The sequence below is a fragment of the Halictus rubicundus genome, chromosome 2 (genome assembly GCF_050948215.1).
Source record: "Halictus rubicundus isolate RS-2024b chromosome 2, iyHalRubi1_principal, whole genome shotgun sequence".
Classification (NCBI taxonomy): domain Eukaryota; kingdom Metazoa; phylum Arthropoda; class Insecta; order Hymenoptera; family Halictidae; genus Halictus; species Halictus rubicundus.
Genome location: NC_135150.1, coordinates 9478440 through 9492778, shown reverse-complemented (window position 1 = coordinate 9492778; position 14339 = coordinate 9478440). Strand labels below are relative to the sequence as shown.

General features: G+C 36.4%; 2 protein-coding genes across 2 annotated transcripts; both read right to left on the bottom strand.

Moving 5' to 3' along the window:
* Positions 1–102: 102 nt before the first annotated feature.
* Positions 103–3165, bottom strand: LOC143365167 (uncharacterized). Its single transcript, XM_076805085.1, has 4 exons — positions 3054–3165; positions 1524–1667; positions 1297–1443; positions 103–885 (listed from the first exon to the last, which is right to left on the bottom strand). The coding sequence occupies exons 1-4, from the start codon at positions 3120–3122 to the stop codon at positions 742–744; spliced, it is 504 nt and encodes a 167-aa protein (XP_076661200.1). The 5' UTR covers positions 3123–3165; the 3' UTR covers positions 103–741.
* An 8357-nt stretch (positions 3166–11522) lies between these two features.
* LOC143365166 (uncharacterized) lies at positions 11523–14129 on the bottom strand. Its single transcript, XM_076805084.1, has 4 exons — positions 13976–14129; positions 12445–12588; positions 12218–12364; positions 11523–11806 (listed from the first exon to the last, which is right to left on the bottom strand). The coding sequence occupies exons 1-4, from the start codon at positions 14042–14044 to the stop codon at positions 11663–11665; spliced, it is 504 nt and encodes a 167-aa protein (XP_076661199.1). The 5' UTR covers positions 14045–14129; the 3' UTR covers positions 11523–11662.
* Between the last annotated feature and the right edge of the window lie 210 nt (positions 14130–14339).

The window sequence follows — 14339 nt, the reverse complement described above, 5'->3', positions numbered from 1 at the left end:
AAGATCAACTTCCGAAGACGTACTAAAATTTCGTTTGTCTTTGCCGAAGTTATTACTTCTCTTTATTCAGCATAGTCTTTTGTCATAAGCACGTAGTGTAAAACACATAGTTTAACACTAGGTTTACGGCACCCGTTATAGTGACGGGTTCTACTATTTTTAATTTATGATTATTGAGATTGTAAAGATGCATCCACGAAGAATTATATATTATAAATATATAATACAGTACATGTTATAAAAAAAAAATTATTAAAAATTTCGATAGATCTATTCTTGTTGGTTTTATAAAGAAATGTAAAATAGTCACTTTCAGTGTGCCGTAAATCTAGTGTTAAGCGAATCGCTCTCTTTAAATATTATTTAAACATGCTTAAATGTTCGTAACGTTATAACTAAACATGTTAGGTATTACAATATTAATCCGCTGTATTTAGAAGTTGAAAATTCGACTTCTGTCAACATTAGATTGCTCAAGAACTGACAGTAACGTGGGAAAATGACCAACATTCGTGTTCAGCGCATCGAAATGCATCGAAATTGGTATTGCCCAGTGCAATTCCTTAAATCTGAGAAGGAAGTAAAGAAATAAGAATATGTATATGTACTAGTTACTTTATTTGCTGCAAACGAAACAGACTACCTTATACATAATAGTATATAACGTGCATTCGCATCCGCGACTGTTTTACATTCTTAAATACTAAACAGAGAGAACCGTTCTTCAAAAACGATTGTTGCTTATGGAGCTTCAACTCTTAATTCCGCGGTGGCTGTTCCGATTACGACACCATCCATGCTAAACTCTACATTAACATCATACTTGCCGGGATCCATCTCTTTGAAGAATGATGTCACGTCACAGTTTTCGACTGATAGTTCACCCTAAAAGATCGAATTCATGTAGCCAGTCCATCGAAGTTTAAAAAATCTAGACATCGCATTTCGTTCCAACTAGATCTACGTCGAGCTGGTCTCGATATAACTATTTTTATCTATGTTTAATCTGTGCCGGTGATTCCAAGCATGTTTTTAGTATTATTACGGTTGTAGACACTTTATTTAGAATTCTGTTTGTCTTCAATTCACGTTTTGTAATTTGAGAGGTGTATAAGTTAGATAAACTGCGATTGTGTTTAGCTGCGTGCAGCTGAGCACTAAGTATTAGTATAAATATGTTATTTAGATAGATTCCGAAATATTGGGTTGTATTTAGTGCGTATAACAATTCGGAGTAGCTGGAACGAAATGGTGAAAGTAGCTAAGAACGGAAAGCGTTAAAGTGTAGTCCTTTACTTCAGCTGCAGAACATTCATCGCTGTCGGGATCCGGGCCATTAACTGATTCACAAATGTCTAAGTCTCGGATGTAACTAGGTACTTGCTTGTGTGTTTGTTGAACAGTGTTCACAAGAATATCATCTTTCAACACCTCCACGGTAGTCTAAAACCAGGTTTCATCGTTTACGTTTGCTCATCTATTAATTAGTATGCGATAAACAAGTATATTTGAGTTTCCAATACCTGCACCACATCCGGGCAACTATCCGTAACATAGATTTTTGCGTCGAATAGATTGTCCGAGTGTATACATTCAAAAGAATCGAGTACTCCGTTACCATCAGCAAGTGTACAATTAGATCTGGTTAATGTAACTGTATACTCTGCCTAATAAATAGAAAGAAAAAATTCATTTTCTACTCAACAAATAAAAATTTTAATTTCAAGAGAACTACTAAAAGTGAATGGCCTAATAAAAGTATCGAACAATAACTTTTATACATAACAGCTACGTGACAGAAAGTTATTCTTGATTCAATTAAAGGTGGTCACTCAAAGGGATGTTTGCGCTGACAACCCCTGAAAGTTAAACTATTTCTTTCAACCCTTGATAACAGACTTAAAATTTTGAAAAATATCCCAAATAAAGCTTAGTTTGTAGCTTCATTTTTGTCTTACGTAATAACTAAGGAAATAAAATGTCAAGTTTTAGGCAATAAACATGGTTTAGCGTACAAAAAATGAAAATTAGCATGAGCGACAATTATCCGCGCTTATCCTGCTAGACCTTCTTCAATTATTACCAGTATCCGCAAAAATAAAATTCAATACTTACCCATGGAAGTATTTCTATGATTTTAATAAAACTATGTAATGTATTGTAACTTTTATCGAATTTCTAAATTTACGTAAGCGTTTCTGATAGATTTTCGTAAACCGAATTGCTTGAAAATGAGACCAGGTTGATTGTTGCGCCATATTTTTCAACGAAATTATCACAGTTTAAGGTAAGGGCACCAGTAATTGACCTCGTATTTCAGTAGTACACCATTTTTCAGGAAAACGTGAAACATGCTACTATCTTAAAGGGTTGCAAATGCAGATAGTTTTCTAAAGTTGTCAGATACTGATCAAGTTATTACGAACATTTCGTAACTCCTACTTATTTTGAGTTTGGTAACAAATGGAATGGATATTGTAGTTATAATAATACCTCTTTTATTATAGAGCATACTGGTATGTTTCCAATAGTATATGGTGATGATTTTATATTATTTGCAAGTGAAAAAACTGCTGAAAAATGAGGCAGCTCTATTTTTTAGCGATTTCAGTAAACCAATAAAAGACAATTAAAAATAAAGTACTGTTTCAACCGTGCTATGTATTTATGGTTAATTAATATTCGTGTTGATAAATCTTTACATTGTATATGTAACCTATATATCTTTTTTACTACTCCAATTCAACATTGGAATTGCTTGGAGCTTGCCATTTAAATATTGGAGCTGCTTGGAGCTACTTTTGCCTCATAGTAGAAAAAATAGGTATCCATTAAAAAGATTTAGAAGAGAGTATACTTTATTTTAAGTTTTACTATAATGACAAATGTGTTTAGGAATATGCTAAAATGTTTCACACTATTATTATAAAATAATATTCATAATAATTTGATCACCCAGTGTACATTTAAATATTTATTAAACAGTGAAATTGTGACATAAAAATTTCAAACCATTGATTGTATCTGGTCTCATAGTTTTAGAGTTAACTCACCACACAACATGACCACGAAGCAATACCCAGTAAAAACAGGAATAACAATTCTGTCATTGGAGCTGCCATTGTCACTTTCTGTATTATGTTTGCTCGATAGTCAGTAAAACATCACTGTGCATCGTTTTACAAACCTCCGGTATTTAAAGCGATACGCGAGTGCGTGTGCGTTTGAATTTTGCATATCAATAAATTTTTCCGACAATTAAATTTTCTAAACTGCTTTATGACACCGGTTGCGTGATGTCTTGTCCCGTATCAATTACAGATCGTGAGAATTAAACTGAATTACATCAGACACATACCATACAAACCGTAGGCAGATACAAAAAAATCTGAACAGAATAAAATACATCCTGATTTTTCCGCAAACAGAAGTAGCTTTATGTAGTAGTTTAATACTGCGAAAGTGTTATTAGGTGTTAGGAGACATTATATTAAGCTTAAAAATTTGCTAAATAAAAAAAATATTCAACATTTTGAATTCTGAAAGTGTCGTGATTATCACTGTCCAACAAAATAAAACTTTTTTCGAGTTTTGCAATTCCTGTTGGGTGATTCTTATACACTTTGTCATTCTAAAACCAAATCCGAAAGCAGATTTGCTCTATCACGCAACGTTTTCGAAAAATATTGGTTTTTGTAAAACTGCATGATTTTGATGAAAAATGATGTGTTACGCAAAAACTAAACACGCAAGGAAGTTCAAGTTTGAGTCAAGAGATAGAGGGGACTCTCCTCTACATATCCATATAGCCAATTATATTTTTATGTACTTCCTAATAGTTGTAAATGGTTGTTAAAGTTTGAAAATGTGCCGACGCGGGTACTTTGTACGCTCTATTTTTGTATTTATGCAAAAAATCCTTTATCTAGCAGGAATTTACTATACAGGAATGCATTCTACAGACATTTCTGGTAAAGAAACCAGTCACGGAAACTATTTGGTTCCCTTAATATACGAGAAGGTTCAGAAAATATTCATTGACAGCTTGTGCACGACGCGTTCGCGCCAGACGGCCATTGCAGCCTTTTCTCGACTCGCCAGGGCCGTCGCTATGCGTAGTCGACGTTGCTACCACTCAAGCATGGCTTTGCTTACTATGCTTAATTACATACTTTTTTTTCGTCTTTTTGGGTGCCAATCATTACAAAAAATTATAAAAATACGTGTTATATTCACATTTCATCGTGGAAATGCTTAATAAAGAAAATTGAATACAAAAACTTACCTATTTCTGATGTAAACAAATTTAATTAATAATATATATACATATATATATATATACACATATATATACATATATATATACATATATATATACATATATATATATATACATATATATATACATATATTGGATTGGAACGAAAGCGTTTTTAAATTAATTTTAGATAAATTTTCCATTCTCCTCTATTATTTTTTGCCATTTTCGAGACAACCTATCATGTTATTACATAAACCTATGAATAAATATCTTAATTTTACCATTGAATTTTAATTTAAAACGCTACGACCTTTCGTTCCAACCCAATATATACAGGGTGTTCATTTGAAAACTTTTCAGGCGAATATATCGAAAAGTATGAAAGATATTAAAAAAGCGTAAAACACGTGTCCAAGGATTTTGAGGAGGAAAAGGGGGGGGGTATCAGCTTTTTATTTGGGTGGCGTTATCAAGGTCATTTGAAGGTTAACTTTGTTTTTTTAAATGGAATTTCCCATTTTTATACCATAGATCGATAGAGTATCAAAGTCTGAGTATAAAAGCGTTGACCTTCATATGTCCTAAACCTAATAGTTAACGATATTTTACGCTTTTTTAATATCTTTCATACTTTTCAAGATATTCGCCTGGAAAGTTTTCAAATGAACACCCTGTATATATTGGGTTGGAACGAAAGGTCGTAGCGTTTTAAATTAAAATTCAATGGTAAAATTAAGATATTTATTCATAGGTTTATGTAATAACATGATAGGTTGTCTCGAAAATGGCAAAAAATAATAGAGGAGAATGGAAAATTTGTTATTGAATAAACCTATGAATAAATATCTTAATTTTATCTTTCAATTTTAATTTCAAAACGCTACGACCTTTCGTTCCAACCCTATATATATATATATATATATATATATATATATATATATATATATATATATACTTATTTATTTATGTACAAAGGAAAAGTCTTATATGCGATGCTTGCTGATTACTGTTGGACACTTATTATAGAAAATCAGGATACCAGGAACAAGCGTCAAGCAAGGCGGCAACTTTTGTTTATGTAAGAAAAGTACTAAGGAGATAGATAACGTGATATCGTTAAATTAAACAAATGTGGGCGTATTACAAAATACTATGAATCTTTATTCGCGACAACCGTACACGACGACAGTCAGAATAAGAATGTCCGCCGTCCCAAAAATTCGCAGCCGTGAGGACGCGCTCGACAGTATGCCTCTGTTTCAGTTGCGAGGGGCAACGCTCTGACAAAAGATACATGGTCTGCCTCGACCGTTTGTTTACTTCGATTTTTCTAACATTCGGCCATACTGACGATAGGTCTGTCCTCAGACTTACAATACAATTCTCTGTTGTTTTTTTTTGTTTACAAAACTTTTCGTTGTGTAGACTTGGCTGAAAATAAAGGTTGTTGTCGTAACACGATACCGTCGTATCGCTTACGATCAACTATGGATACCGTCGTATCCCTTCTCGGTTTATGATGCACGTTGCATCCTTTGCTCATCACCACCCTGCCTGAGACACTCTTTGTGTCCGTCCGGTTCGGTGTAGAGTCTTGCTTTATGATGCACGTTGCATCCTTTGCTCATCACCACCCTGCCTGAGACACACCTTGTGTCCGTCTGGTTCGGTGTCGAGTCTTACTGGGGTACCGTTGCAGCCCTGAGTGATTTTTCCTCGTTTGTCTAAGATACCGTTGTATCTATCCTTGGCATTGGGACACACCTTGTGCCTGAATGCCGTTGCATCCTTCTTTTCCTTGTGTGGGTCCCGTCGGAACCGTGGTGGATGACACCCTTTGGTCGTCCTCCTCGATCAGGTGCTTAGGCCGTTGCCCTCGCTCCTTGGATCTTGCCTGGTCGTCGGGCAAAGGTCCCTTCTCCTCCTTCTCTACCGTCCGTGTCTAGCTTACACCTTCGGCTTGTCTTTTCCTTTCTGTGAACATAGTCAAAATGTGAGATAATGTTTAAACTACTTACTTGGCGACTATTTTTAGTCCCTGTATACATTGATAAAAGGATATATAAAAATCGCTTTTATTCAGCATCGTGGTCATCCCCTTGGATCGTAATCCACGGCTTCATCTTATCAGCTGCAACGACTGTTCGTAATCGTTTCACCCCTTCTCGTAAATCTTCTACGTCGTAGCGGTCATTTGGCAGCACCGCTCGAACCTTGAATGGTCCTTTATATTTCGGTAGCAACTTTCGGCTGCTCCCCGTTGCTGGTTCACTGGTTATTCGTACCAATACCAGTTCATCGACAGTATACCTGCGCGCTTCCTTTCGCGTACGGTCATACCGCTCCTTCTGCTTACGTTGATCTTCGGAAATATGTTTGCTCATATTTCCTCGTAACGTGGCCAAATCCAATCCAGTAGTGTTCCTTCAGCTACTGTTCTCGTATCGCACCCGATCAATGCTTTCATCGGCGTCGTATTAATACTTTTGTTGTGCGTGGTGTTCATTGCACTCTGCACCTTCTTTACCTGGATGTCCCAGTCTCGTGGATCTTGACCTGCTGAGCTTGTCGCTAAAGCGTCAACGATAGTTTTATTATACCGTTCACACTGTCCGTTTGCCCTTGGTGTGGCTACCGCATTAAGTACGTGTTTAATGCCGTACGTTTTGCACAGAGTAGCAAACCTTTGTGACGTGAAACTCGTTCCACGATCACTTATTATCCTCGTCGGAACACCGAATAAATACATAAAATTTAACAACACCTTTTCAGTGTGACGAGTCTTTTGGCTTTTTACTGGCTCCGCGATCATGAATTTCGTGAACGCATCCACCATTACGAGTAAATACTTATTACCCTTCTTACTCGTCTCGAATGGTCCTACATGATCTGCATGCAACGTGTGAAACGGAATTGGGATCTTTTCTATAGTGTTTAATTTACACTGTTTCTTCCCTGACGTATGCTTGTAGTATGCCCAGCTTAGACATGCGTTTACGTACTTCATTACGAAACGTCGCATATTCGCAAACCAATAGTTCCGCTGTATCCGTTCCAATGTCTTCTCTGTGCTTAAATGTCCAGCGTCGTCATGGCATAATCTGCATATTTGGAGCCTAGCGTTTTTCGGAACAACCCACACGGTTTTATTACCTGTTAACCGTCGTTATAGCTTATCCTTTCTTAACGCATACTCTTGAAAATAATGTTTTGTTTCGGGTGACTTTTCGTTGTTGGCGAGAATTGTTCGGATCCGTGACAATTGCTCGTCCTGCATCTGTGCCGACGTTATCCATTCCGCCTCCGTAATGTCCACGTAGGCGACCTCAAGAGCGATTGGTTGAGGATTTCGGCTGAGTGCATCCACATGTGCCATCTTCGTCCCCGGTCTATACAGGATTTCGAAAGTGTATTCTTGCGCTTCCAACCACCATCGTCCTATGCGTGGCAATAAGTCCTTCTTCGAAAAGGTTGTCCTTAACGCGTTGCAGTCCGTTACGACTTTAAATTCTATTCCCAGTAAATATACCCGGAAATACCGCAGAGCAAAAACTACTGCCATTGTTTCCAATTCATAGGAATGATAGCACCTTTGGTCCGCTGTTGTTTGCTTACTGAAATAAGCAACCGCTGCCAACTTTCCGTCTTCTTGTTTTTGCAACAATATTGCTCCGACACCCAGAGAACTCGCATCAGTATGAAGTTCGGTAGGTCGAGCTGGATCGAAGATACATAACACCGGTCGTGCTGTTAATTTCTTTTGCACCCGTCGGAAGGCGTTTTCCTGCGGCTCCTTCCATTGCCATGGTACACTCTTGCGTGTGAGACGCGTTAAAGGTTCCACAAGCGTTGCAAAGTTCTTGATAAATTTCCTGAAATAACTTGCTAATCCCAGGAATTGACGTACTTGTTTTACCGTTTCAGGCGGTGGCATATTTTTTACGGCGTCTATTTTTCGTTGACCCGGCCTTACCCCCTGTTCGCTTATTTCACGACCCAGGTACTCAATCGTCTCTTTGAAGAAAGAACATTTCTCCAACTTAAGGGTCAGGCCATGTGTTCGAAAAGCCTCCAAAACTTTCCGTAATTTTTCGATGCCTTCTTCTACCGTTTTCGAGGGTATGATGACATCGTCCAGATAAGGGAATGCCGCTGTGTCCTTCAAATTTCCCAGAACCTTATTCATTAGCCTTTGAAAAGCGGCTGGCGCGTTTGTTAAGCCAAAAGGCATTCGTAAAAACTCGTAGTGTCCTTCCAGTGTGACAAACGCCGTCTTCGCAATGGAATCTTCTGCAACTGGTACCTGGTAATACCCTGATGCTAAATCAAGACCCGTGAAATACTTATTGCCTCCTAGCTTGTCGATCTGGTCGTCAATGAGGGGTAAGGGATATTTGTCCTTTATGGTTATTGCATTCAATTTGCGATAATCCACGCACATCCTTGTATCCCCTGTCTTCTTCTTCACCAGCGTGATCGGGCTCGCATACGGCGAATCAGATTCTCTAATAATTCCATTATCTAATAAATCCTTAATTATTTCGCGAACGACCTTCTTCTCCGGTTCCGCGAGACGATACGGGTGATATACTACCAGTTCGTCCGTAAGACATTTAATTTCCATTGCAGCCGTATTCGTTTTCCCTAAATCTCGCATTGACGACGATATGAGTTGGTTCCCCCGTTTCAACATTATCACGTGTTCTTGCTGTAAGAAATCCCTTCCCAGAATTACATCATGGGCCGTATACTCATCCGGTATAATAAATGAGTCTACGTCCGCCGTTACATTCTGGACTCTTATTGTAATCGGCGCGACTCTATTTATTATTACTGATCGATTAGCAAATCCCCTGAATACCGTATCGGTCACGATCTTCGTATCAATACAGAACTTTTCCGCTATTGACGAATGCATAATCGTACATGCGCTTCCGGTATCTACTAAGCTTTCTACCTTGTGACCGTTAACGCGAACGAATATTTGATAAATATTAGTACTATTTTTAATGATCTGTACCATATTTACCTCTTTCTGCGGGCAATCCTCCCGTCTGTGACCTAACTTCTTACACAGGCCGCATTCCGCTCTTGGTTTTCTGCAATTCCTTGCCATGTGACCAGTTTTGCCGCAATTGTAACATGCTACAGTCCGTGCCGAGTCGAATATTCGAATTGTCTTGTCACGTACAACAAAGTTCACAAAAGTTCAGAGTTCAAAGTTTAAAACGTCTATACTTAATACTGGTTACTCACTAACCCTTACACTAATTGCACACTTTATAGTCTGGAGCACTTAACAGTTTGTACACAAAATGCACGTAAGTGTACTCCAAAAATGCGCACTTCACACACGGTTAATCCCGCTTCTGATATGTAAGAAAAATTCAAAGAGATAGATAACGCGATATCGTTAACTTAAATAAATGTGGGCTTATTACAATATGCTATGAATCTTTATTCGCGACAAACGTACACGATGACAGTCAGAATAAGAATGACCGCCGTCCCAAAAATCCGCAGCCGTGAGGACGCGCTCGACAGTATGCCTCTGTTTCAGTTGCGAGGGGCAACGCTCTGACAAAAGATACATGGTCTGCCTCGACCGTTTCTTTACTTCGATTTTTTTCTAACACGCGTATTTTTATAATTTTTTGTAATGATTGGCACCCAAAAAGACGAAAAAAAGGTAGCGGCTGTTGCCCCGGAAAATAAATAAAGAAGTTGAATCGCGCCTAGGAAAAGCGACGAAAAGCGACCGTTGTCCCGGAAAATAAACAAACAAGACGAACGTTATAAAACAGGGTAGAGAAGGGAGCGCGTTCAGAGTATCGATAGAGATTCTGAGAAAAAGTCGTGTAGTCGGGTTTGTCGAAGAAAACATAGTCGAGTCGGTATAATTTAGAATTAGTGTCGTGATCGTTATCGTTTTAGGTGTGTTTTGGTTGTAAAAGTTGGGTGTGAAAACATATTGTCTATTGTCAAATAAATATCTGCGTATCAGCCGGCTTTATTCCTACAATAATAATAATTATTATTATTGTTATAATAATTGTGTTAGTATATGCATTGGTTTAATTAGTGTGTTAACATGAATTCGAATTTTTTTGGAAATACATAAAAAATTTAGAAATAGCAAAAAGCTTTGTGTCATCCCTCTTTATGTTATAGTTATTTACCTAGTAAATCAGCTCATTTAACCAGTTAACCGTGTTTGGCGAGTATACTCGTCATGAAGAAATGGCAATATTTTAAACAGCGGTTAATTTTTGCGACGCAACTTAGGTACACATTTTTCAAAGAGGTCGCAATAGCTAACTGGTTAACATTTCACTAAAATTGAAGTCACGTTGTTCAATGTTTAACAAGTTATTCCACTTGAAAAGGTGTTCGAATATTTTAGGGAGTAGATCTATGGCAATCGTGCTGCCACAATTATATTTTCTTTTTGAGTCGTCGTATTTTTGCGTACAATTATTTCCTATTCACAAACTGACAAAATTATTATTTAGAAATAGTTTAACGTATTACAACGCCACATGTACACTTGTATTATATACATGTAAATCATTTGCACCATATTTTAAAAAGTTAATTGGATCAAAACGAAATACATCATTTATATTTTTACAGTATGAGTGTATAGGTATATGTATCGTTCATGAATTTTTCTTGAATAATTATAGTCCGTGAATTAAAATAAAATGAACCATAATCGTAAGTGTTTTAAAAAGGGATGGTACCATCTTAAAAAGGGGTGATCTTGAGATCTCTAAAAAAAAATAACAAAAACAAATATTTTTATGGCATCGAGTGAGCCCATTTAACCATGTCCTTAAGACGTTTGACGTATCTTTAAATAAAACAACGATATTTTAAGTGCAAACGTTAGGTGAGTCACCCTGTATAAAAGGATTTGTTTGAATTAGGAAAAATTAATTTAGTTACAGATGTTTGAAGAATGAAATTGGTGTTTGATGCGTGCAATGATATCGTAACGGGAGGAAAATTTTTCTTTTGTTGAAATTGCTTGGTCGAAACATGATATAAATGTATATCAGGAATTAGGAATTACAATATTAATCCGCTGTATTTAGAAGTTGAAAATTCGACTTCTGTCAAAATTAGATTGCTCAAGAACTGACAGTGACGTGGGAAAATGACCAACATTCGTGTTCAGCGCATCGAAATGCATCGAAATTGATATTGCACAGTGCAATTCCTTAAATCTGAGAAGGAAGTAAAGAAATAAGAATATGTATATGTGCTAGTTATTTTATTTGCTGCAAACGAAACAGACTACCTTATACATAATAGCATATAACGTGCATTCGCATCCGCGACTGTTTTACATTCTTAAATATTAAACAGAGAGAACCGTTCTTCAAAAACGATTGTTGCTTATGCAGCTTCAACTTTTACTTCCAACTTGGCTGTTCCGATTATGTCACCACCCATGCTATACTCTATGTTAACATCATAGTTATCGGCATCCGCATCACTGAAGAATGATGTCGGGTCACAGTTTTCGACTGATAGTTCACCCTAAAAGATCGAATTCATGTAGCCAGTCCATCGAAGTTTAAAAAATCTAGACATCGCATTTCGTTCCAACTAGATCTACGTCGAGCTGGCCTCGACATAACTATTTTTATCTATGTTTAATCTGTGCCGGTGATTCCAAGCATGTTCCTAGTATTATTACGGTTGTAGACACTTTATTTAGAATTCTGTTTGTCTTCAACTCACGTTTTGTAATTTGAGAGGTGTACAAGTTAGATAAACTGCGATTGTGTTTAGCTGCGCGCAGCTGAGCACTAAGTATTAGTATAAATATGTTATTTAGATAGATTCCGAAATATTGGATTGCATTTAGTGCGTATAACAATTCGGAGTAGCTGGAACGAAATGGTGAAAGTAGCTAAGAACGGAAAGCGTTAAAGTGTAGTCCTTTACTTGAGCTGCAGAACATTCATCGCTGTCGGGATCCGGGCCATCAACTGATTCGCAAACGTTTAATCCTCGGATGTCATTAGGTACTTGCTTTTGTGTTTGTTGAAAAGTGTTCACAACATTACCACCTTTCAACACCTCCATGTTACTCTAAGACCAGATTTCATCGTTTACGTTTGCTCATCTATTAATTAGTATGTGATAAACAAGTATATTTGAGTTTCCAATACCTGAATCTCACCCGGGCAACTCTCCTTAACATTGATTTTTGCGTGGAATAGATTGTTCGACTGTGTACATTCAAAAGATTCGAGTACTTTGTTACCATCAGCAGGTGCACAACTAATTCCGGTTAATGTAACTGTATTCTCTGCCTAATAAATAGAAAGAAAAATTTCATTTTCAACTCAACAAATAAAAATTTTAATTTCAAGAGAACTACTAAAAGTGAATGGCCTAATAAAAGTATCGAACAATAACTTTTATACATAACAGCTACGTGACAGAAAGTTATTCTTGATTCAATTAAAGGTGGTCACTCAAAGGGATGTTTGCGCCGACAACCCCAGAAAGTTAAACTATTTCTTTCAACCCTTGATAACAGACTTAAAATTTTGAAAAATATCCCAAATAAAGCTTAGTTTGTAGCTTCATTTTTGTCTTACGTAATAACTAAGGAAATAAAATGTCAAGTTTTAGGCAAAGAACATTATTTAGCGTACAAAAAATGAAAATTAGCATGAGCGACAATTATCCGCGCTTATCATGCTAGACCTTCTTCAATTATTACCAGTATCCGCAAAAATAAAATTCAATACTTACCCATGGAAGTATTTCTATGATTTTAATAAAACTATGTAATGTATTTTAACTTTTATCGAATTTCTAAATTTACGTAAGCGTTTCTGATAGATTTTCGTAAACCGAATTGCTTGAAAATGAGACCAGGTTGATTGTTGCGCCACATTTTTCAACGAAATTATCACAGTTTAAGGTAAGGGCACCAGTAATTGACCTCGTATTTCAGTAGTACACCATTTTTCAGGAAAACATGAAACATGCTACTATCTTAAAGGGTTGCAAATGCAGATAGTTTTCTAAAGTTGTCAGATACTGATCAAGTTATTACGAACATTTCGTAACTCCTACTTATTTCGAGTTTGGTAACAAATGGAATGGATATTGTAGTTATAATAATACCTCTTTTATTATAGAGCATACTGGTATGTTTCCAATAGTATATGGTGATGATTTTATATTATTTGCAAGTGAAAAAACTGCTGAAAAAATGAGGCAGCTCTATTTTTTAGCGATTTCAGTAAACCAATAAAAGACAATTAAAAATAAAGTACTGTTTCAACCGTGCTATGTATTTATGGTTAATTAATATTCGTGTTGATAAATCTTTACATTGTATATGTAACCTATATATCTTTTTTTCTACTCCAATTTAACATTGGAATTGCTTGAAGCTTGCCATTTAAATATTGGAGCTGTTTGGAGCTACTTTTGCACCATAGTAGAAAAAATAGGTATCCATTAAAAAGATTTAGAAGAGAGTATACTTTATTTTAAGTTTTACCATAATGACAAATGTGTTTAGGAATATGCTAAAATGTTGCACACTATTATTATAAAATAATATTCATATTAATTTGATCACACAGTGTACATTTAAATATTTATTAAACAGTGAAATTGTGACATAAAAATTTCAAACCATTGATTGTATCTGGTCTCATAGTTTTAGAGTTAACTCACCACACAACATGACCACGAGGCAATACCCAGTAAAAACAGGAATAACAATTCTGTCATTGGAGCTGCCATTGTCACTTTCTGTAGTATGTTTGCTCGATAGTCAGTAAAACATCACTGTGCATCGTTTTACAAACCTCCGGTATTTAAAGAGATACGCGAGTCCGTGTGCGTTCGAATTTTGTATAACAATCAATTGTTCCGACAATTAAATTTTCTAAACTGCTTTATGACACCGGTTGCGTGATGTCTTGTCCCGTATCAATTACAGATCGTGAGAATTAAGCTGAATTACATCAGACAAATATTATATAAACCGTAGGCAGATACAAAAACATCTGAACAGAATAAAATACATCCTGATTTT

What these genes read in the sequence shown, in the direction of transcription:
- LOC143365167 (XM_076805085.1), bottom strand. Translation starts at nt 3,122, where the DNA reads ATGGCAGCTCCAATGACAGAATTGTTATTCCTGTTTTTACTGGGTATT. An exon ending in GTTGCCCGGATGTGGTGCAG is followed by an intron (nt 1,444 to 1,523) that starts GTATTGGAAACT and finishes ACCTGGTTTTAG; the next exon opens with ACTACCGTGGAGGTGTTGAA. An exon ending in ATGAATGTTCTGCAGCTGAA is followed by an intron (nt 886 to 1,296) that starts GTAAAGGACTAC and finishes TCGATCTTTTAG; the next exon opens with GGTGAACTATCAGTCGAAAA.
- LOC143365166 (XM_076805084.1), bottom strand. Translation starts at nt 14,044, where the DNA reads ATGGCAGCTCCAATGACAGAATTGTTATTCCTGTTTTTACTGGGTATT. An exon ending in CCTCGTGGTCATGTTGTGTG is followed by an intron (nt 12,589 to 13,975) that starts GTGAGTTAACTC and finishes TCTATTTATTAG; the next exon opens with GCAGAGAATACAGTTACATT. An exon ending in GTTGCCCGGGTGAGATTCAG is followed by an intron (nt 12,365 to 12,444) that starts GTATTGGAAACT and finishes ATCTGGTCTTAG; the next exon opens with AGTAACATGGAGGTGTTGAA.